Source organism: Aethalodelphis obliquidens, unplaced genomic scaffold, assembly GCF_003676395.1.
Source record: "Aethalodelphis obliquidens isolate GAN/ISIS:26980383/991018 unplaced genomic scaffold, ASM367639v1 scaffold66, whole genome shotgun sequence".
Classification (NCBI taxonomy): domain Eukaryota; kingdom Metazoa; phylum Chordata; class Mammalia; order Artiodactyla; family Delphinidae; genus Aethalodelphis; species Aethalodelphis obliquidens.
Window position 1 is genome coordinate 7338670 of NW_020838010.1, and position 24854 is coordinate 7363523.

The window sequence follows — 24854 nt, forward strand, 5'->3', positions numbered from 1 at the left end:
TGTGACATTTTATAAGGAAACTCTTGGTTATTTAGACCAAATGTCCAATTATCTTTCTGACTGCAATTAGTTATGAAAACATTGGCATGATATAATCCCTAAACCAGTATAGTCACATGATTACTTAAACCTTTCTAAAAGTATCAGAGAAGAAATATATCTTTTTTTTTTTTTTTTTTTTTTTTTTTTTTTGCTATCCAGCTTCTGTTTCTGGCTTATTTGATTTGTTGAAATCAAATGTTTTTGCAGTGTTGAAATCTCTTTTGTGGTAAATTGAAGCACTTTGTCCTTCTTGCAATGACAGTGGCAAACAAGGGATCATGCTGAACAAGAGGTAGATGACTTTATCTACCAAGGCCCTTTTGATTTCTGAGTTTAGTTTGTCTCTTGCAATACAGATCCTTTCTATACTTGTTTCCTGCCGTCACATGCCATATCTTCACTAGTGTGGTTTTCCTGTGCTTAAGCAGCCTAATTGTGTCAATCTCTTTTTTAATACCAGCTTTATTGAGATATAATTCACAACACCATACAATTCACCTGCTTAAATGGTACAATTCAATGGTTTTTAGTGTATTTACAGAGTTGTGCAACCATCAGTTTATTTTAGAACATTTTCATGGCCCCAAAAGGGAACCCCATCAGCAGTAACTCCCCATTTTCCTTCACATCCACCCCTCCCCACCCCAGCTCCCAGCAACAATGAATCTACTTTCTGTCTCTATGGATATTCCCTTTTTGTACATTTCAGATAAATAGAATCATACAATATGTGGTCTTTTGTAACTGGCTCCTTTCACTTAGCATAATATTTTCAAAGTTCATCTATGTTATAACTCTGTCAATCTCTTTTTAAAGTCACATTTTGTTTGTTTAGTAGACACAGACTCAAATATTTATGGTATTTAACCAATGACCTATGTGGTGAAAGCTCCTTTTTCAGTCTCTTGATCCATCCATCTGCGTTCAAATACTAATAGCATTTAAAATTCATATTATAGTCTCTCTCTCTCTCTCTCTCTCACACACACACACACACACACACACACACACAAACATGCTCTTATGCACACAGACACTTTTAAATTCACTAAAATCTGGCCTAACATATTTGAGAATCAAACAATCAAGAATAATAGGCTAACTATTATTCAACATAGTTTTGGAAGTTTTAGCCACAGCAATCAGAGAAGAAAAAGAAATAAAAGGAATCCAAATCAGAAAAGAAGAAGTAAAACTGTCACCGTTTGCAGATGACATGATACTATACATAGAGAATTCTAAAGATGCTACCAGAAAACTTCTAGAGCTAATCAATGAATTTGGTAGAGTAGCAGGACACAAAATTAATGCACAGAAATCTCTTGCATTCCTATACACTAATGATAAAAAATCTGAAAGAGAAATTAAGGAAACACTCCCATTTACCATTGCAATTAAAGAATAAAATACCTAGGAATAAACCTACCTAAGGAGACAAAAGACCTGTATGCAGAAAACTATAAGACACTGATGAAAGAAATTAAAGATGATACAAACAGATGGAGAGATATACCATGTTCTTGGATTGGAAGAATCAACATTGTGAAAATGACTAGCTATACTACCCAAAGCAATCTACAGATTCAATGCAATCCCTATCAAACTACCAATGGCATTTTTCACAGAACTAGAACAAAAAATTGCACAGTTTGTATGGAAACATAAAAGACCCCAAATAGCCAAAACAATCTTGAGAAAGAAAAATGGAGCTGGAGTAATCAGGCTCCCGGACTTCAGACTATACTACAAAGCTACAGTAATCAAAACAATATGGTACTGGCACAAAAACAGAAATATAGATCAATGGAACAGGGTAGAAAGCCCAGAGATAAACCCACACACATATGGTCACCTTATCTTTGATAAAGGAGGCAAGAATATACAATGGAGAAAAGACAACCTCTTCAATAAGTGGTGCTGGGAAAACTGGACAGCTACATGTAAAAGAATGAAATTAGAACACTCCCTAACACCATACACAAAAATAAACTCAAAATAGATTAAAGACCTAAATGTAAGGCCAGACACTATAAAACTCTTAGAGGAAAACCTAGGCAGAGCACTCTATGACATAAATCACAGCAAGATCCTTTTTGACCCACCTCCTAGAGAAATGGAAATAAAAATAAACAAATGGGACCTAATGAAACTTAAAAGCTTTTGCATAGCAAAGGAAACCATAAAAAAGATGAAAGGACAACCCTCAGAATGGGAGAAAATATTTGCAAATGAAGCAACTGGCAAAGGATTAATCTCCAAAATATACAAGCAGCTCATGCAGCTCAATATCAAAAAAACAAACAACCCAATCCAAAAATGAGCAGAGGACCTAAATAGACATTTCTCCAAAGAAGATATACAGATTGTCAACAAACACATGAAAGAATGCTCAACATCACTAATCATTAGAGAAATGCAAATCAAAACTACAGTGAGGTATCACCTCACACCAGTCAGAATGGCCATCATCAAAAAATCTAGAAACAATAAATGCTGGAGAGGGTGTGGAGAAAAGGGAACCCTCTTGCACTGTTGGTGGGAATGTAAATTGATACAGCCACTATGGAGAACAGTATGGAGGTGCCTCAAAAAGCTAAAAATAGAACTAACATACAATCCAGCAATTCCACTTCTGGGTATTTATCCAAAGAAAACAAAAACACTAATTTGAAAAGATATATGCATTCCTATGTTTACTGCAGCATTATTTACAATAGCCAAGATATGGAAGCAACCCAAGTACCCATTAATAGAGGGATGGATAAAGAAGATGTGATGTACGTACATACAGTGGAATATTACTCAGCCATAAAGAAGAGTGAAATCTTGCCATCTGTGGCAACATGGATGGACCTGGAGGGTATTATGCTAAGAGAAATAAGCCAGATAGAGAAAAACAAATACCGTATGACTTCACTTATATGTGGAATCTAAAAAGCAGAACAAACGATCAAACAAAACAAAACAGAAACAGACTCAGAGATACAGAGAACAAACTGGTAGTTGCCAGAATGGAGGAGGCATGGGGGAATGAGTGAAATAGGTGAAGGGGAATAAAAGGTACAAACTTCCAGCTATAAAATAAATGTCACAGGAATGTAATGTACACGTACGGAATATAGTCAATAATATTATAACAACTTGTATAGTGATTGATGGTAAGTGGACTTATTGTGATGATCATCTCATATAAAAGTATCAAGTCAACATGTACACGTGAAACTAATATAATATTGTATGTTAATTATAACTCAGTTTTTAAAAGATGAATTAGGCCCTATGATCTGCCTTTGAGCTTCTGAAAGGAACCCTGAAGACCAGCTGTGCAAGTCTCTTTTTTTAAAAATATTTATTTATTTATTTTAGCTGCGCCGGGTCTTAGTTGAGGCACGTGGGATCTTTTAGTTCTGGCATACAGGATCTTTTAGTTGCTGCAGGCAGCCTTCTTAGTTGCGGCATGTAAACTCCTAGCTGTGGCATACATGCAGGATCCAGTTCCCCTACCAGGGATCAAACCGGGTCCCCTGCGTTGGGAGCGCAGAGTCCTACCCACTGGACCACCAGGGAAGTCCCTGCAAGCCTCTTTATATAGATAGGAAAACTACCAACTTTGGGTTACTTTGTGAATGATCCTATATGGCTTAAATTGATGGTGTGATAGATCAGAAAGAAATGCAGTTTGAATAGAGCTTTGAGTCTGAGGCTCCTTTCTTAGAGCAAAATGTTAGCCTCTGAAAAGGACTTTTAGATTTTGCGTAACACGAAAGTAGCTTAGTTACATCAAGATGGCTATCATAGCAGTATTCATTAAAATGGAGTTCTACTTTGTTGAGCTTGTTAAACAGGAATCTCAACCAGCATCCAAATAGGGCAAGTTTTATCTGTTGGAAACTACCGAGGCACTGAGACACAGTGCCATTACCTGGGCACCCTGTGGCTTTGAAACTGTGACCACTGTACTTCCATTAAAGTGACATTTCTTGACCACAAACTCTTACTGAATTCTGACATCAGTGTTAGTAAATAAAGTAAAGCTTCTATGTAAGCTTTTTTGAAAAGAAAAAAACAGGAAAGTGTAAATAGCATATGCATAGGATTCTTACTATTTTGACTTATTCTAAATTCTAACACTTGAAAAATAAACTAAAATAGAATACTAAGTTAAGTAATTGAGACAAATATATCCATACTCAAAAATTTAGCTTGCACAGTCCCTTCATACAGACATTCTAAGTCTGTAAATTTAAGTTTTAAAGCAGGTGGAAGCTCTTCAGTGGTGACTTAACAGACGCCATAAAATGTAGAAAACTGAAGTACTGTATTAGTGTATCTAGAAATTTTGTGTAAAGAATTCCAGAAACCATACCAAACCTTGGGCCAATTACTGAAAGCCAGAAATCTCACTGTGGATCCTCTCGTAAATGTGTGTGGCGGTACACTTCACAGTCCACACAACACGAACATGTTGAAATCAGTATTTTTGTGCTGACCCAAACCTGACCCAATACAAAATCTCTCATACCAGAAATTTAATATTTCCGATAGCCAGATTGCTCTCTCATTTCTTTTTCACCTTTCTGTGCCTTTCATATGTTCTTCCAGTTGGTTAATCATTAATTAATATTTAATGAGCCTTTTTCCCAGTGCCAATTCCTTCTCTGCTAGTGTAGCCTTTAGGCAGTATATGAACTCCCCTCTTCTGCCCATTCAAGAAGCGCCAGCACTCACTATAGGTTAATTTCTCTAAGGAAATTCATAATAGCAGATGAAGTGAGGGTTCCTTGACAAGATCATTCGATTTTCAGGCCACTCTTTTTTTTTGGCCGCGCCCTGAGGCATGCGGGATCTTAGTTCCCTGACCAGGAATGGAACACATACCTCCTGCATTGGAAGTCTTAACCACTGGACTGCCAGGGAAGTCCCAGGCCACTCTTAATTTAGCAATTTTCGTAGTGAATATAAAATGAGAAGTAAGTGAACCAATTTTTAATTCTTAAAAAACTTTCCAAGCACACATTTCCTGAACAAAATGGTTGTGACTGAAACAGGAAAGGGCTTAGCCTTTCTCTTCTACAGCTGTGCCACAAGCTCTTGACCTGACCCTGGAGAATCCATCAAACTCTGGTCCTTGGAGCTGATTTTGGACCTGGAGTGAGCCAAAGGATTGGAATGCACAATAAGGAGGGGAAACCTCCACGTGTATTAATGAAAGAGGTCAATTATGACACAGAGGCCAAGAAGAAGAAAGGGTCCTCTGGGAACCAGGAGCATGTCTCCAAGTTTTCTCTGGTGAAAGGAGACTGATGAAAATTGACATCCATTTCCAGTCAAACGAGTGGGAACCACGTTATTTCCACCTTCCCTTCCCACCTCCACTTCTCATTCCTTTCCGCATGGACAAACAGACCAGACAGGTGATTTGGGTCAACAATTTACTTGGGCACGAAGCCAAAAACATGAGAGCCTCGTCCTGTCCATATATCTGCTCCCTAGACCTCGCTGGAAAGGGAAGATTGCTGAGGTTTTCCCTCTGCGTTGTTCCGCACGCAGGCTGATTGGAGCAGAAGAAACTAAGTACTAGTATTACTAGTCCCTTCCCATGCTGAGATTCTCTTTACGATTCTGTGTTGAAACTGTACTCTCCAGAGACTTAAATAGGGGCTTGGTGACGTTCAAACTCTCGCTCCAACATTCTCATCTCTTCGTTTATTCCATACGATTTTTTGGAACGTGGTCCCCGAGCCAGGCTCTGAGGACTTCTAATCTCTTCATAGCCAGGGAGGGGAAGTAACAAGAGCGGAGGACCAATCTCCGCTCCCAGCCGCAGAGTTAGTCCCCATCCCTCCAGGGCGCCCATCCCGGTGCCTATTCTCCCAACTCCCCACCCAGTTGATGTGACAGGCTCGTGGCCCAATCCCCTTCCTGGTTCCCAGCTGACTGCTAGCACCACCGGAGCCAATGGCGGCGGCCGAGGGGCGGAGGGGGCTGGCAGGAGGGGAGGGAGCGCTGGCTTTAGAACCACAGCCGCAAAAATTCCGAGCGGCAGAAGTTGTCTGAGTGCGTCGGTTGGAGGCTGTCTGGCCAGATCTGGTACTCTGCGACTTTATGTAAGTGCTCTGCAGGCGAGGGAGGGCACTAGGGGAGCGGGATCCCTGGGCGTGGGCATGAGTGGGTCCAGGAGAGAGCATCTCCGGGAACCTCGGCAGGAACGTGCCTGGCACGGGAGGCGGGGGACTGAGAGGGAGGCTGCAGAAATTTCTGTCCTAGACCTTGGGCGCCAAAGCGGTCGTTCGCATCAAGAACGGGTGGGAGTGACCGAGTGTTCCCCACGACCACCGCCCGCCGCAAACACGTTTTCTGCTTTTCACTGGAGAGATGGTGCTTTCTCACTAGTTGCTCTTAACTTGTTGCCAAACTTGGGCTGGAGTCCTTGACGCCAGCCCTTGCCCTTCTCCCCTTCCGTGGCGGCGGCCCCGAAGTGGAAACCAAGCGCCTAACTTCCCTCTGTCGTCCTTCTTCAGCTACTGCCACCCTCCTCCCCCCCTCCTCCGCCGGCTCCGGACTCAGGAAATCCCGGAGCCGGTCGCCGGCGACGCCTCCAGCCCCCGCTCGCCCTCCTCGGGTGACCTCACGGGCTCACCCCGGCCCCCGGGCTCCACGGGGTGCGGTGGCCCAGGGAAGGAACGAGGCTCCGGTTGCCTGCCTGCCGCCTGCTTCCCTTACCATTAGCGAGCGAATCGCTATCGCACCGCGTCTCCCTATGAGTAAGCACTTTTTTCCTTTCTGTAGCAGGACATCTCCGGGCCATTAGGGCAGTACCTTTCCGTTCTCCTCTCCTCAGATCCCGAGCCGCCCGTCTGCTCCCTTCTCAGCTCCTTTGGCTCTGCAGCCTCGAGCGCGTGGTCGGGGCAGCGGCCGCCCGGCACCTCCCGGGGCTCCTCTGGAGGCAGAGCCGAAGGGGCGGGGGGCGAGGGCAACATCCCCTCCTCCCACAGAGCTGCACTTGCCGGTGTTTACATTTCCCGACTCGCAGTACTTAGCGGTCTAATGAGAGGCCGGGGGACGCCGACCACCCCCGCCCGGGCTTCTCGCCAGTCCCAGAGTTGCCGCCGCCGCTGCTGCTACTTGCTCTAATGTGCTGGCGGCTCCGACGACCAGGCTCCAGGGCAGAAGATCCCAACCTGGGAGGTGGAGTGGGCTTAATGCTTTCTGACGTTTCCTGTACGCGACGCAAATTCTTGCTCCACACCCTATCTGCACAACATGCCGGGTGGTACTCAAGGTTGAGTTTAGAACTAACTGGGTTGGAGAGCCTCGCCGTTTAGGATCAGATAGACGGGATGCTCGGGGTGCCCGACCTGTTACCAGGGATGGGGGGTGGGGAAGAGAGCCTGGCTGACTGCACAGTAGGTAGAAAACCTAGGTGAAATTAAAAACTACTGAGACGTAAGCGCACACTCCACTTTACAGGATGTCACAGTGTATTTGGGAGCTTAAACTTGATCCTGAAGATCCAATTTACAGTGAATTCCAACATAGTGGCCGAAGCCCCACATATGTCAATTGGCATCACGTGCCCCAAGTCTCTGATGCCCCTAGGGTAATGGTCACATGACTTCTTTTGACTTTAAAACTGGAATGTAATGGCTGAAGTTCATTTTCCCAAAACTACCGTGACAAAAAAGGGGAGGGGGCGGTGTGAACTAGCCTCTACTCAAGGGAGTTCTACTTGGATTTGGATGAGGGGAACAGAAAGGGAAATTGGATGCTCAGATTTTATCCAAAATAAAAAACGGAAGCTGTTTTTAAAATAAGTGCTTGAAATATGTTTGTGCTGGGATATATATCTCCCCTGTGGCCCTTCAATCTAGTTATGGCTTTTCTAAATTTTAAAAATATCTTACTAATTATTTTCTAGAAAAATCGTCCATTTATTCATGCCCTATTTCATTCCTAAATGATAGATTTGAAGCCATATCCCATAAGATAGTGTTTTTTAAAAAATTAGGCTTTGTCCATGTCCCTGGGTCTGGCCTATATTCCAGTTGAACTGTTCTCTATATTAGGCATCTGCTTGAAGGTGGTGGATAATCTCTTGGCTAAAATTAACCATCAGTTATTGTGGTTTGGAATTAATTGGATCAGAAATCAGGCAGGGAAACAGTGGACACTAAATTTAAGAAATCGAGCTAGTTGGGTTTTTACCTGTCAGTACTTTAGTAGAATAATGAGAGGCCACAGAAACAACTCCCATAATGACCAATACCCACCCAAGTAGCCCAAGTTAAGGTTGCTGTTGGAAAAACATGGCAGTTTTTGCTATTCAGATCATATATTGCAGAGTGTAGAAATGGGCAGAGGAATCTCTGAGGTTGAGAGTTTAAAAGCTTTACTTATTTACAAAAATGGATCCAGTTGATACGTATTCAGTCTGAAAACAACTAGGGCAGCTAAAAATGAAACTGGGAATATTTAAGAGATTTTGGCTTTGTATGCTTCAGTCAAAAATCCTTGTCTCCTTACTGCAGCAACCTCTGAATGACTTGAGCACTACATTTTCATGCTGTGCATGGGTTTCTGAGCCTAAAAACTAGAACAACTTTAAAGCACATAGTTCTGACCACAAGGCTAGCCTTGCGGCACAGATTAGCTGGAAGTGGACTCAAACTGCACCTGAGTTAATTGGAGTTAACTACACTGGGAGATAGACCCCCCTAGTGGAAGAGAGGTGATAATATAATTTTAGATGGAACTCCTAACAAATATTTAACCTTAAAAAAAGAAGAGCACAACTATCCAACTAGGTTAAAGTGGTAGGGAGATAAGTTCTTTTTAAAATAGTATTAACTCATGTCAAAACAGGATCCTCTCTAGGCTCTCCAACCAGTCTTTCATTGTCTCGGTGTGTCCACTCATTTACAACTACTGACTTCATTTTTTAGTCATATGATCTAATGAACCCAGGCTTTCATTAAAATTAGAGGATTATGAGTCTAATTCTTAGTTTCTACAATTAGATCTAGAAAGTTATCAGACTCTTTACCTGGGGTGGGAGAGCCAAATAAATTATGCTCTGCCTTGATTTAACACAGACAATCAACACTGAGGTCCAAGGTCTCTAGTCTAGTCTGATGCCATCATTTAGAGTCAATTGCTAAAAATGTCTAGGCTCGATGCATTTTGGGTAGAAGGATTAATTATAACTAGTGAGTAATATTTGGGTTGAGATTAAGTCTCTTCTACCAATGGTTACAAGCACATTAGACTTGACTGTGACTGTTTATACTGGCAGAATGTCAATATCCAGGGCACTATTAGGAACCCCATGAAATTTTGCTCCTAGGCAAACAGCGTGACTGTTACAGAAAAGAAGGGGGTAGTAACTTGGTAGTGGTGCCTGAGCACTAAGGAGATTCTGTATGGTGAAACTGATGACAAAAGGAAGAAAATTCACTTGCCATTTTTCCATATTCTGTTTTAAGCATTTCTACTTGCCTTTCCAAGAAATTTACTGACATAATATTCTTAGCACATAAGATAAATTCATGAATTTGCTATTGCTATAATCTAGGTGGAATGAATATGCCAAACTGTTTGTTTTTGCTGTTTAGTACAGATTCCAAAAGTAGCTGGTATAAAATTGAAAATGAACATCTATCAATACATGAAAACTTGGGTAACTGTTTTTGGAATCATTTTGTACTTGCTCATGCTCTTTTGGTGAAAAGTAATCCAGAGGGGGAAAGTTTAATCTGTGAAAATAATAAAACTCAGTTTAGAAGAAAACAGCTAGATCATGTTTTGAGTCTGTAATTATTCTAGAGAGTGACACACCATATGATGTATGTTCATTGTGTTGGAGGTTTCAAAAGTTTTTTGGATACATTATACTGTTGGAAGGTCTTTTAGATACCAGTGGTCACGACTAGCTGTTTTTAGTGATGAGAGCTTTGGCTAAAATTATGGCCTAGAAATATAAAAAACTGTCTGATCATGAAATGTCAGTCTCAGGAGAAGATCTGATAATACTTGGGCCAATGGTAGTTATGGAGGTGAGACAGTTTCCAAAAATTCAATATGCTTAATAACATTGAATTTGCTCTATTCTTAGCACTTGAAAGATAAATATTGGTGAGTATAAACTGTTTTAGGGATGAAAAAGCATTGCTGTTAAATGAAAATTACAATGCTAAGGGGGACGTATGTTGGACTTGCTTCAGAAGAACTAGATTCTAGACATGGCTCTGCCACTGACTCATAGTTTGACCTTGAGAAAGTCACTTCAGATTATTATATTGATAATTAACATTGAGTACATACGTGTGCCAGACACCATGCATTTTCTCAATTATAAAATGAGGGCATGGCTCAAGGATTTTGGTTTGCTGGGATTTTTTTTTCTTTTATAAGATATATCTTTTATATAGATATAGTCTGGCTTATTTCAGTTATATTTATCAGTTGATTTTTTTCCCAATTTTAATGCAATTATATTGAACCAAGCTAAATACCTTGTAGGCAAATTGGTGACTCTCCGGTCACCAGTGGCTTATTCCGTGACTAATATTATTTCTTTAAAATATAGAGGTACCATTTATATCATTCCTTATCAAGGATTTTTGGCACATTAAACTTACTGATTTTATATTATGACAAAGCTTAATTTCTCTTAACGGTCTAGAAATTTGTTTGATGATAAGGAGGTAGTGTTGTTTATTGGAAAAGGCATTGAGTGTGGACTCCAGGATCTTTTAGGCTACTACAGTTTGCACAGACAGGCCATCTTCAGTAAATCATGGAAGTTCTCTGTTTTCATATCTGGATTTTACTTTATTTGTAAGCCATCTGTTTTCAATCTGTGTATTTCACAGGCATGCTGAAAGGATAAATGAGCTATGTAAGCCTTGGTTCTTCAGCAGACAGGTGCTATATAAATTCAAAGTACTGTAGTAGTATATCATAGAAACACTAAAGCTTTAATAAGAGTTTACAGAAATGGTAGAATTCTCATCACTTAAGCCTTGCCACATTTTTACTTGTCTGTAAATGTTCTCCAGCCATCCACTTTTACAAGCTAAGAAGAAATAAAGCCAGACATAATGTAATGAAAAATAAGAGAAATGGTTGATAACAAGAGAATAAAAGCCTATATGTGTAATACTTTCTTATAATTTTTTTCCCTCAAATATTGTGCCAAGTAGCCTGTAAAAGCCATTAATGTGGTGGTGTTTTTTTTTTTTAACCTTTCCCAAGTAACTACTAAGAAGTATTTTGGCGTTCATTGGTAATGGTTACAAAATACTTTGGCTTATCATACTTCATTCTTAGTTTTGTGATTGCCCGTAATAGGAGGTTTTGTGTAAAATTACGCATGAAAAATCAAATGTTTCTCCTTATAATTGCACTCTAAATTGCACATGCAGGTATGGAAAAGTGCATAATGGAGGAGATAAACTTATGTTTAAGTGGTGTGCCATCATTAACACAGAAAAGGTGAGAAGTTAATGCAGGTCTTCATTTGAAAAACAAACATGTTGGGCTAGATGACTTGTGAGGGGTCATTTTCTTTTCTTTTCTTTTCTTTTTTTTTTTTTTTTTTTGGCTGCATCGGGTCTTTGTTGCTGTGCGTGGACTTTCTCCAGTTGCGGCAAGCAGGGGTTACTCTTTGTTGCAGTGCAGGCTTCAGTAGTTGTGGCACGCAGGCTCAGTAGTGGTGGCTCACAGGCTGTAGAGTGCAGGCTCAGTAGTTGTGGCACACGGGCTCAGTTGCTCCGTGGCATGTGGGATCTTCCCGGACCAGGGCTCGAACCTGTGTCCCCTGCATTGGCAGGCGGATTCTTAACCACTGTGCCACCAGGGAAGCCCCTTAGGGGTTATTTTCAACCCCCACCCTCAAAACTATTAACTTGGAATTAATTTTCACTGTGTATTGTCATCTTGCCGATTACATGATAGTTCTTTAACTCTGTCATTCTTTGTGTTATTATGCATTTTTATTTTGTTAAAATTATGTTTGCTAACATTTGTTAAAATAGCACTTGTGAAGTGATAGCACTTCATGAAAATGGAATAAGCAGAAAGCCTTGAGTTAAAGGACTTTTGAAATAACCTGATATCCTATGACTAGTTCTGAAGAGATGTTTCTCTTTGTTAAAAGAAATCATTTTCTTTTATAAAATCTGACCTCTTATTTCTACCATCTCTGTTTTAAAAGATTAAATAGGAAATCATTTTTTTGTAATCTTGTAACCCATATATTGAAAATACAACTCTGATTCTCTTAAGCTGTTTTAAATTTATATGCATACAGAATACTTGTTTACATAAAAAGTATATATATAAAATTTTTACTTTCTATAAAATAGAATTTGAGAGGGCAGCATAATAGCTTTGAATATTCATATTATTGCATTCTACATTATATGCTCTAATTACATAGTGTTGCTCTCAGATTGACATTCTGCTATTGACACTGAATAATACATTGTCCTTTATAGACGAATGTAATTTTTAAGCTTTTTTTCCTGTATTTCTTTACTTGCTTGCATATTCCCATTTTTGCCATTTCTTATTGTTGTTTTTGACATCTTGGTGCTTGTATATCAGGTGGGGGAGAATTACCATTTAAGATTGTTTTCTCAGAGGTGAAAATGATAAGACATGATTCCTAGGGTATATCCTATTGCTATTATAGTCAATAGGTATATTTAGTTAATCTGCTGGAAAAGTGTCTTAAGTAGTGTGTACTTAGGATATTTTTTAATCAGTTTACTTTGGATTAAAAAAATACAAGACCACTTTAAAAATATGAGAAGACTCCAGCCATCGCCGCCGCCGCCGCCGGGGGGAGGAGAGCCATGATTCAAAGGAACCAGAACAGTTGAGAAAACTGTTTCTTGGTGGTCTGAGCTTTGAACCTACAGATGATAGCTTAAGAGAACATTTTGAGAAATGGGGCACACTTACAGTTTGTGTGGTGATGAGAGACCCCCAAATAAAACGTTCCAGGGGCTTTGGTTTTGTGACTTACTCTTGTGTTGAAGAGGTGGATGCAGCAATGTGTGCTCGACCACACAAGGTTGATGGGAGTGTAGTGGAACCAAAGAGAGCTGTTTCTAGAGAGGATTCTGTAAAGCCTGGTGCCCATCTAACAGTGAAGAAAATTTTTGTTGGTGGTATTAAAGAAGATACAGAAGAATATAATTTGAGAGACTACTTTGAAAAGTATGGCAAGATTGAAACCATAGAGGTTATGGAAGACAGGCAGAGTGGAAAAAAGAGAGGATTTGCTTTTGTAACTTTTGATGATCATGATACAGTTGATAAAATTGTTCAAAAATACCACACTCTTAATGGGCATAAGTGTAAAGTGAAAAAGGCCCTTTCTAAACAAGAAATGCAATCTGCTGGATCACAAAGAGGTCGTGGAGGTGTATCTGGCAACTTTATGGGTCGTGGAGGAAACTTTGGAGGTGGTGGAGGTAACTTGGGCCGTGGTGGAAACTTTGGTGGAAGAGGAGGCTATGGTGGGGGAGGTGGTGGCAGCAGAGGTAGTTATGGAGGAGGTGATGGTGGATATAATGGATTTGGAGGCAACGGTGGTAACTATGGCGGTGGTCCTGGTTACAGTAGTAGAGGAGGCTATGGTGGTGGTGGACCAGGATATGGAAACCAAGGTGGTGGATATGGTGGCGGTGGTGGAGGATATGATGGTTACAATGAAGGAGGAAATTTTGGAGGTAACTATGGTGGTGGTGGGAGCTATAATGATTTTGGAAATTATAGTGGACAACAGCAATCAAATTATGGACCCGTGAAGGGGGGCAGTTTTGGTGGAAGAAGCTCGGGAAGTCCCTATGGTGGTGGTTATGGATCTGGTGGTGGAAGTGGTGGATATGGTAGCAGAAGGTTCTAAAAACTCAGAAGAAAAGGGCTACAGTTCTTAGCAGGGGAGAGAGTGAGGAGTTGTCAGGAAAGCTGCAGGTTACTTTGAGACAGTCGTCCCAAATGCATTAGAGGAACCGTAAAAATCTGCCACAGAAGGAACGATGATCCATAGTCAGAAAAGTTACTGCAGCTTAAACAGGAAACCCTTCTTGTTCAGGACTGTCATAGCCACAGTTTGCAAAAAGTGCAGCTATTGATTAATGCAATGTAGTGTCAATTACATGTACATTCCTGAGGTCTTTTATCTGTTGTAGCTTTGTCTTTTTCTTTTTATTACATCAGGTATATTGCCCTGTAAATTGTGGTAGTGGTACCAGGAATAAAAAATTAAGGAACTTTTAACTTTTCAAAAAAAATATATGAGAAGAAAACAAAAGGGTTTATAAAGAAGAAAAATAAAAATTACTCATAATTGTACCACCTGTTCATATTTTTCATCTGTTTCCTGTGTAGAACATTAGATATTTTAAAAATTGGGATCATACTGTATATACTGTCTGTATCCAATTCTTTTAACTTGTATTATAAATATGTTTTCATGTAATCAGATATTTTTGAAAATATTTAAAATTACTGCATGATATTCTATATAATGGATATTTCATAATTTATTTCGCTAATTCCAGGTTGTTGGAAGTTTTTGTTCTTTCCATATCTTATAGATAATGCTTCAGCGAACACCCTGGGGCAAAAACCATTTCATGACTCTGATTATTTCTTTGAGATAAATATCTCTTTGAGATAAAGAGAAATTGCAAAGATTTTTGTTTTAAAGATGAATTCCTTTGACAATCTCTGAAATTTAAACATTGGTGTAAGCAAAAAGAGCCTTGATTTCAAACAGCGGCTCTCAAAAAAAAAAGCCATTCTTTATATAGTGTTTCGTATGGAGCTGGTTTAGGTAAAGTATATGTCTTGGAAATATTTTGGTTTCCTCTGATCTAGTTAGCAGGTGCAAAGGAGGATGAAGTAGAATCCTGTGGGGTGTACAATCATAGGAAGTTCTATTTTTTGAAACAGAACTGTTAATTGGGGAAGGGAGACAGGTTTGTATTTAATTAGCCTTTAGATTTCAGATTGCTGTAAAACTCAGTTCAAGTACAGAAAGCTTACTTGTGACCATAAACTTTCAGTATCATGAAGAGACTTTTAATCCTGAAGTTGGTTAAATGGCTGTATATATATAAAGATATATATTTATATATTCTTTTTCAGCTTCTTTGCCATTATAGGTTATTACAAGATATTGAGTGTAGTTCCCTGTGCTATACAGTAGGTCCTTGTTGGTTATCTATTTTATATATAGAGTGTATATATGTTAATCCCAAGCTTCTAATTTAACCCCCCCTTCCCCTTTGGTAACCATAAGTTTGTTTTCTATATCTGTGGAGTTACCATATTAGCCAGCAATCCCACTCCTGGGCATATAGCCGGAAAAGACGAAAACCCTAATTTGAAAAGATACATGTACCCCAATGTTCATAGCAGCTCTATATACAATAGCCAAGGCATGGAAGCTACCTAAATGTCCATCGACAGATGAATGGATAAAGAAGATGTGGTACATATACACAAGGGAATATTACTCAGCCATAAAAAGGAATGAAATAATGCCATTTGCAGCAATATGGATGGACCTAGAGGTTATCATACTGAGTGAAGTAAGTCAGACAAAGACAAATATCATATATCACTTATATGTGCAATCTAAAAAAATGATACGAATGAATTTATTTACAAAACAGAAGTAGACTCACAGACATAGAAATGGCTGTGTTTGTTGATAGGCTTCTTTATCTCAGGCTGTCAGCCTCTTGAAGTACAGCCACTCCTCAGAGATACTCCAGTTGGTTCCAGACTATCGCAATAGAGTCACATCAATTTTTTTGGCTTCCCAGTGCATATAAAAGTTATGTTTACACTATACTGTAGTCTATTAAGTGTGTGATAGCATTACAGCTAAAAAAAAGTACATAACTTTAAATACTTTATTGTTTAAAAAATGCCAATTTTCATCTGAGGCTTCAGTGTGTCCTAGTAACGTCGAAGATCACTGATCACCAATCATTATAACAAATATAATGATAATGAAAAAGTTTCAAATGTGGTGAGAATTACCAGAATGTGACACAGACACAAAGTGAGAAAATGCTATTGGAGAATGGTGCCAATAGACTCACTTGATGCAGCGTTAGCACGAACCTTCAATTTGTAGAAAGTGCAATATCTGGAAAGTGCAATAAAATGATGTGTACCTATACGTTGACAATGCTCAATAAACTCAAAGTTTTATGTTTCATTCGGGTTGCTTAAATAACTAAACGGAGATCCAATAGTGGTAAAACTGGCGCCACCAGTTAATTTGTGCCTAGTTTCAGTATATGGTGAATCCCCAAATTACAACACTTGACTTAACAAATATTTTGTGTATTTAAATGGCTCATTGTACACTGCATATCTCTCCCTAAACTTATCCCATGCTGCTTCACAGACCCTTCCTGGATGTCTGTCTCCTTACCCCAGTTCACTGGTGGCACTAAGGACCATGTTGGTCCGGGCATCCCATGATGACCCGGAAGTGATGTGGAAAGTTTTGTCTGACTGGACAACTCGTTCTTACCACCTCCTTTTTTTGTTCTCAGAGGGATCATGTACATGCTATATTTCATAGTCAGAATGGATTTTAGCATAAAATATGGGTTCCCATGGTTTTGCTATTTTATATCTCTGTGACATTGGGGAAGTTCCTTAATTCCTCTAAACCTCAATTTCACTATCTATAAAATGGGGATAATATCACTTGTTTTCAGTCTTGTCTTTAAAATTAAAGGAGAACATTTATAAAGAAACTGGCATATATTAGGTGCTCAATCAGTGTTCCCATTTACAGGTCAATTAATGTTGCCTTAGGTGATCTTTATCAGGTCTCTGTAGCTACCTCTTCATTTTCCTCTAATTTAAACGTTTTTTTCCTTAAGTATCACCATTGAAGATAAATAAGATAGTTTATTTTTTCTGTTTTATTTAATGGTATTGTGAAAATATGACTTTCCAATGCTTTTCATTACAAATGTGGAGGATTTTAACAATGTTCCAGGTTGAAGAAGCCTCTTGGCTTATCTAAGAAACCCCTTTACCATTAATTTATCCTTTTATGAGGATATGCCATCCAACAGTCTAAATTCACCCTCAAAGGAAAATTGGAAACGTGACTCTTTTACATTACGGACACCATTATAAAGTCACTGCCACTAACAAATTTAGCTTAGAGCAGGGTGAAAGGTAATAGGTAATGTTGATGCCTGTTTTGGGGGGGAGGGAAAAAAAGCTTCAAGTTCTTCAGTGTTTCTACAATAGTAGAAATAGTATAAACATGAATGTTTAGAAGTTTACCTTTGAAAAAATAGGAGAAAAGAGAAAATAAGTTAGTGAAAACTTAAAATGCTGGGGAAGGCAGAGTTATAAATTAAATCAGTATCTTTCCAAGATGACATGTAGCCTTTAGACATGGGTGAATCCAAAACATTAATTTAAAATTTACGATGCCCATTATTTCCTCTAGTGGAAGTTTTCAAAAGCAAAAATCAGGAAATGATGAAGGACATTGACACATTCAACAAATATTTTGAGCAGTTTGTGGGTCTCCAGTTTAAAGCTGCAGTTGAATCAGTTTTGCAAGTGGTTATGAATAATTAAAATTTTATATTTTGTCTTATGATAATTAAAAAACAAATATAGCCAAATTACCATGCAGTATAGATAACCAAAAAGTAATACTGATAGATTTACATGCTTAAAGGTATAAGCCAACCCATACATTTGGTATCTTATCCTAAATCAAAGTTTTCCAGCATTAGTTGGGCCCCCAGCCCCGCAAAAAATAAAAGCAAACTAGAATATATTGATAGGTGCAAGCAGAAGGTGGCAAACTTCCCTAACCAGAGAAGGTTTGTGTAAAGATGAAGGGAGGATTGATTGCTGTGTCAAGTACCTTGAAATGTGTAAAGATTATATAAAAGGCGGCCTATAAGGCATTTATAAAGAGATGTAACCCTCAGGAAAACTTTAAAATGTGCCCAGAGTTCTCAAGTATATATTGAGATAGTACAAACTATAGATGGAGTAATAGCCAAAGATAGTAACATAGACAATGCCTTAATTAGTCTATTTGTGGAATGGCTTCATCATTCAACTAAAGTAAGTTTAGTGAAGACTGTTAGGTGCTAGGGCTACAAAGATGGTAAGATACTCCTGCAGTCTGGAAGAAAAAAACGTAATATTGGATTTCATGAAACCTAAAAATATTCTTACATGTAGAAAAGGAACTTAAATATGGCCCTTTTTCTCAACATAAAATAATTTCTAAATTTAAACCTTGTGTGAACAAAGACATTCATGTATAACCCAATATAATCAAATCTAAACTAAGAACAAATCAAATTTAAACATTGTTATTTCTTTGCAATAATTATTGCATCCTAAAAAAAGTGCCGACCATGAGTTAATTTTACTTAAATAGAACATTGCTCAGCCTATAAATGAAGGTCAGCAGACACCAGTGTCTTGGAATAAAATAGCCCTTTGGCAAGAAAATGAGCCACACCCCATTTAGTTTTTACAAAAATAAAATTCTTTCCAGCTTTACTAAATTGTAGATGTTGTGCACAGCGTGTACTTCTGCAGTAGTTGGTTCTGCAGCTGTGGAAATATCCATGCATGTAGAAGCCCTAAAAAACATTGATTCGCCATTACTTGCACATGCAGCTCTCATACTTTCTGTAGTACAGCATTCTGTTAAGTTTTATCTGACTCAAGGATAATAGCGAGTAACTACAGGTATAGCTGACACCTTAATTTTCTGCCTTGAACTTCTTGATGGTCCCAGACTTTAAAATGAGCTGGAAAACCCAGGATTCCAAATCTGGTCATCATTTCATTTGGTGGGAGGGGATCAAATGAATGCAGTATATCTGGATGTACTGTCTGCTGTACATGGTTTTCTTCAAAGACGGTACTAAATTCCTGCCATGTACCATGGAAAACACTGTTCTTCTAGGGAGAAAAGAAAATAAACCCATTCTCCTGGTTCTTTCACAGTACACCTGGCACACAGCAGGTCTCCATAAATATAATACATTTGAAAGAGCGTATAAATGGCCATGGATGGCCCTTGCTGATAAAGATTAAATTGTGAAAACCTAATCAGCAAGTGGGTAACTTATGAATCATATTGAATAAAATACATATTGATGTGAACCTGTCAGAAAACTAAGCAAATGGCTTGCTTGGTTTTCTTCCTCCTTTACTTGTCTTAAGTGAATGGTCAGGAGTGAATGTTACACATGGATGGCACTTTCATTGTGAGAACTGCTTAACTTTAGAATCAACGAGGATATTGGGACATATTAATATTTTTTCACTTTTTAAAGCAGTGTTATTGAGAGAGAATTCACATTGTGTACCAACCATGTAAATTGTACCGTTCAACGGATTTTAGTATATTCACAGATACGCACAACCATCAGCAAGTTTTGAATATTTTCATCGCCTTGGAAGGATGAAGGAGGCTTAAAACTCCAGAGTTTTAAGCTATGCCTCTCCCCAGCCCACCACCTCCCCATCCCTAAGCAATCACTAATCTACTTTCTGTCTCTATAGATTTCCCAGTTCTGGACTTTTATGTATAAATGGAACATACGGTCTTTTGTAACTGACTTCTTTCACTTAAGCATATTGTTTTCAAGGTTCATTCACATTATAGCATGTATCAGTACTTCATTCCTTTTTATGGCTGAATAATAGTCCATTGTATGGATATGCCACATTTTGTTTATCCATTCATCCATTGATAGACATTTGGGTTGTTTCCACATTTTGGCTGTTATGAATAATGGGATATGTTAATATTAAATGTCTAACCATGGGTCAGCTAATGAGTTAGAAATGGTACTGACAAGATAACATTTCATTTATCACTGGTCTGCTGTTAATGTAGACACTTGCTTTGACTCTGAACAATATTGATTTCTACATCTAAGTGTAGCTAATTTTTTCCTGATTCTTTCTTTTTTAATTAATTTATTTTTTAAAATTTCACTTATTATTATTATTATTTATTTTTGGCTGTGTTGGGTCTCCGTTGCTGTGCGTGGGCTTTCTCTAGTTGCGGCGAGCAGGGGCTACTCATTATTACGGTGCACAGGCTTCTCATTGCGGTGGCTTCTCTTGTTGTGGACCACAGGCTCTGGGCATGTGGGCTTCAGTAGCTGCAGCACGTGGGCTCAGTAGTTGCGGCTTGCGGGCTCTAGAGTGCAGGCTCAGTAGTTGTGGCTCACGGGCTTAGTTGCTCCGTGGCATGTGGGATCTTCCCGGACCAGGGCTCGAACCTGTGTCCCCTGCATTGGCAGGTGGATTCTTAACAACTGCACCACCAGGGAAGCCCCGTTTCCTGTTTCTTGATGCTCAGTAGCTTATTATCATCAACTTGTTCCCAACACTACCTTATTCCTTAGTAATATTTCTGCTTGAATAATGGAAAGCCTGTAAAAGTTCTATAATCACCTTTTTAAAAACTTGTATAACAGATTTATACAAAATTCCTTGTTTATACACATTTATTGAATACCTAGTATAAGGAACAAAAGTAAGCAGTATTAAGTATTGCAGAAGTAAATGACAAATGCTTTGAAACACAATGGTTTTCAGTCAACCTAAAGCATTATTGAGCACATCTAATATTTAATTTTTAAATTTACGCTTCAAGGGCCTTCCCTGGTGGCGCAGTGGTTGAGAGTCCGCCTGCCGATGCAGGGGACGTGGGTTCATGCCCTGGTCCGGGAAGATCCCACATGCCATGGAGCGGCTGGGCCCGTGAGCCATGGCCACTGAGCCTGCGCGTCCGGAGCCTGTGCTCCGCAACGGGAGAGGCCACAACAGTGGGAGGCCCGCGTACCGCAAAAACAAACAAACAAACAAAAATTTACGCTTCAAATATGAAATACATACACAGAAGAAAATTCAAAAGCTATAAAGGGACATAAAGAAAATAAACCTCCTGCCCCTGACTCCGATCCCCCATTTCCCTTCCCAGGATGTGACCATTAGTACTAGTTGCTTGTCTATCCATCCAGAAATAATATTGAGTACATTTGACACTTGACATTTTCAGAAGAGCTTGGTGTTTTACATTTAGAAAGTTCAGCAGTAAGTTTGAGGGAGTCTTTACCTTTTGACTCTTCAGGAATGAACATGAGAAGGAGGGATTATCCGAGGATGGTAACAAGAATCAGTTACAGATCAGAGTTTTTCTTTCAAGAACCCTTCAGGTCAATATAGCTAATGACACCTAGAACCGATCTCTGCCATTGTCTTCTGTATTCAACCCACAGAGAAGTTTCTGGACCTAGTTGCCTTATTCTGGGCAGGCCAACTAGGAAAGGATAGGCCTCCCTGAGAGAGGAGGGCTGCAGTTCAGTCAAGAAAAGATACAATTTCCCGGAGACCCATTTAGAACTTCCTATTTAATTACTTAATTCATTTAACAGGCCTTTATTAATCATCAACAGTGTGCTAGACACTGTTATCACTAAGATAAATAACATAATGTGCCATCGTTTGAAGAGCTCAGAGTCTAATCCAGCCACTGATTTTTGCAGATGAGGCGACAGAGGTCTAATGCAGTGTTGGACAGTGGTGGGGCATGGGGTCTCCTGATACCTAATCCATCACTATTCTTGCCGTAAATTTAAATACCACATCCAGAGTCCAGCGTGGTTCACTAGGAATGCCTCTTCCACCCTGAATCAGTTTATACAATCTGGAGTTTTCTTTCAGATGTTAACAAAATGGCAAATGCCATGTCTTTAAAGTTGACATAAACTCTCTGAAACTCACTTCACCTATAACTTAAGCAACATTATTTAACTCGACCAACTCTTCCATAGCTAATGAAAATTCATTAGTAATAGCTTTGAAGTGGTAAATTATTTTCTAGGTTGTATCTTCAACCAAAGTACTCTTATGCTTACAAAGCTGCAGTCCTAATCATTGATCTTAAAGAGTTTCCTACATTGTATTGCATCCAAAGGATTTTTTTTTTTTTCAGTACGCGGGCCTCTCACTGTTGTGGCCTCTCCCATTGCGGAGCACAGGCTCCGTACGCGCAGGCTCAGCGGCCATGGCTCACGGGCCCAGCCGCTCCGCGGCATGTGGGATCTTCCCGGACAAGGGCACGAACCCACGTCCCCTGCATGGCAGGCGGACACCCAACCACTGAGCCACCAGGGAAGCCCCCATCCAAAGGATTTTGAAAACTCTAATGCCAATATATTGGATATACATTGTAGGATTTATCACTCTTTTTTTTTTTGCCATACCGCGTGGCTTGCAGGATCTTAGTTCCCTGACCAGGGATTGAACCCGTGCCCCCTGCAATGGAAGTGCAGAGTCCTAACCACTGGACCTCCAGAGAATTCCTGGATTTATCACTCTTGGTTTCTTCCAAACTGGATTTTCTCTCTCAGAGAGCATTTCCCCTTTTGTACACTCCTCACCAAGAAAAAAAATTCCATTTTATTCATTGATTCATTCACTTATTCAGATATTTACTGAGTGCCTCTATAGGTCAAGTTATTTTCTAGGCACTGGGGATTATACCTGTGACTGAAACAAATGAAAATTACCATCCTTATGAAGCTTACATCCTACTAGGGGAAGATACAAAATGAACAACGATATAGTATATTCGATGGTAATGTATTATGGAGAAAATTAAAGTTGAGGGTATAGGGAGTGGGAAGAGTGCATTGCCATTTCAAATCATGTGGTCACAGGAGGCCTCACTGAAAGGAAGATATTTGATGCAAGACATGAAGGAGATCAAGGAGTGACTATCTGGGGAGAAGTGTCACTTAAGTAAATATTTCTAATAACAGATACCAAAATTGTCATGCATTGGTGGGTTCTTGCCCTGAAATTCTCCTTTATATCAGCTTGTTATTTTGGTATTGAACAGAAAAAATATCGTTTACCCAGATCAAATACTCTAGTGGAGTCATGAATTGACCATATATGCTAAGACTATAGTGTCAGTAGTTATGTCTATAGTATTTTGGAAAAATTCGTGGCAATAATGTTTAAAATAGGATATGAAATTATTGCATATAAGTTTTCTTCCCTTTTCCTATCCACTATATACTATATACTGTGTATATAGTATATATATATATAATATATACTATATTCTGTGTTTAATTCTGAGTTGGATTTTTTAATTGAACTTTTTACTTTGCAGAAATTGTAGACATGTACTTGTAAGAAATAACAAAGAGATCCTGTGTGCCCTTTACTCAGTTTCCCCCAGTAGTAACCTCTTCAAGACCATAGTACAATATACCCAAGCCAAGATGTTGACATTAATACAGTCAAGATGCCGAACAGTTCTGTCACCACTAGAATCCCTTTTGTTACCCTTTTGTAACAGCATGCACTTCCTTCCACCCTCCCCTGCACCTGCCCCATCTCTACCCCTGAAAACCACTAATCTGTTTCCCATTTCTATAATTTTGTCATTTCAAAAATATTATGTAAATGAAATCAGAGTATGCAATCTTTTGGCTTTTTTCATTCAGCATAATTCTCTAGAGATTCATCCAAGTTGTGTATATCAATACCTTCCTCCTTTTTGTTGCTGAGTAGTATTCCATGGTGTAAATGTACCATAGTGTTTTTAACCATTCACACATTGAAGGACATCTGGGCCATTTCTAGTATTGGCTGCTACAAATATTTGTGTACAGGCTTTTCTGTGATTGTAAATTTTCATTTCTCTGGGATTAATTCCCAAAGAATGCAATCTCTGGGTCATATGAGAGCTGCATGTTTAATTTTATAAGAAACTATCAAAATGTTTTTCTGTAGTGACTTGTACCATTTAATCTCCTACCAGCAATGTATGAGTGACCCAGTTTTTCTACATCCTTGCTAGCACTTAGTATTGTCACATTTTTATTTTAGCTATTCTGATAGGTGTGTAGTGATATCCCATTTTTGTTTCATTTTGCATTTCCCAGTGGTTAATGATGCTGAGCATCTTTTTATGTGTTTGTTTCCCATCTGTATATCCTCTTTGGTGAAATATCTGTTCGTGTCTTTTGCCTATTTTCCAATTGGATTGTTTTTTAATGTTGAGTTTTGAGAGGTCTTTATATATTCTAGATAACAATCCTTTGTCAGATATGTGGTATACAGCTATTTTCTCCTAGTCTGTAGCTTGTCTTTCCATCCTCCAAGCAAGGTCTTTCACAGAACAAAAGTATTATTTTGATAAGGCCAAGTTGATCAATGTTTCCTTTTATGGATTGTCTTTTTGATGTTATGTCCAAGCCCTCTTCACCAAACATGGTTCCTGATGAATTTTTCAAAAAATTTTTTCTAAAGTTTTATGGTGTTATGTTTCACATTTAAGTCTGTGGCCCATTTTGAGTTAATTTTGGTGTAAATCTTTACACAATATTACACAAAATGAGGTCTAGGTCAGAGTTCTTATTTTTTTCCCCTATGGTTGTCCAGTTGCTGTAGCACCATTCCTCCACTGATGAGCTTTTGCACCCTTGTCAAAAATCAGTTGAGCTTATTCGTGTAGGTCTATTTCAGAGTTCTCTAGCCTGTTCCATTGTTCTGCATGTGTTGCTCTGTAACCACACTATCTTGATTGCTGTAGCTACAAGGAATGACTTAACACCAGGCAGAGTGAGTCCACCCAGTCTATTTTTCAATAAAGTTTACCTGTTCTAAGACCTGTTTCTTTTCCACATAAATTTTTAGAATAAGCTGGTCTATGACCACAAAAAACTGTGCTGTCAATA

At 39.0% G+C, this 24854-nt stretch overlaps 2 protein-coding genes and 1 pseudogene across 3 annotated transcripts in view; 2 read left to right on the top strand and 1 right to left on the bottom strand.

Moving 5' to 3' along the window:
• LOC113611017 (uncharacterized) overlaps nt 1-8643 on the bottom strand; it is an 84816-nt gene extending 76173 nt beyond the window's left edge. For both annotated transcript variants that reach the window (XR_003429323.1, XM_027089576.1), the window contains exon 1: nt 6862-8643. Coding sequence is in view for 1 of the 2 variants with exons in the window: in XM_027089576.1 (XP_026945377.1) it covers nt 6862-7022 (161 nt within the window). In the remaining variant the exon portion in view is untranslated. The remainder of the gene's footprint in view (nt 1-6861) is intronic.
• The window catches only part of PLS3 (plastin 3), an 89541-nt gene continuing 70439 nt past the window's right edge, over nt 5753-24854 (top strand). The window contains exon 1 of the mRNA XM_027089573.1: nt 5753-6149. The gene's annotated coding sequence lies outside the window, so the exon portion shown is untranslated. The remainder of the gene's footprint in view (nt 6150-24854) is intronic.
• LOC113610973 (heterogeneous nuclear ribonucleoprotein A3 pseudogene) lies at nt 11330-14345 on the top strand (annotated as a pseudogene).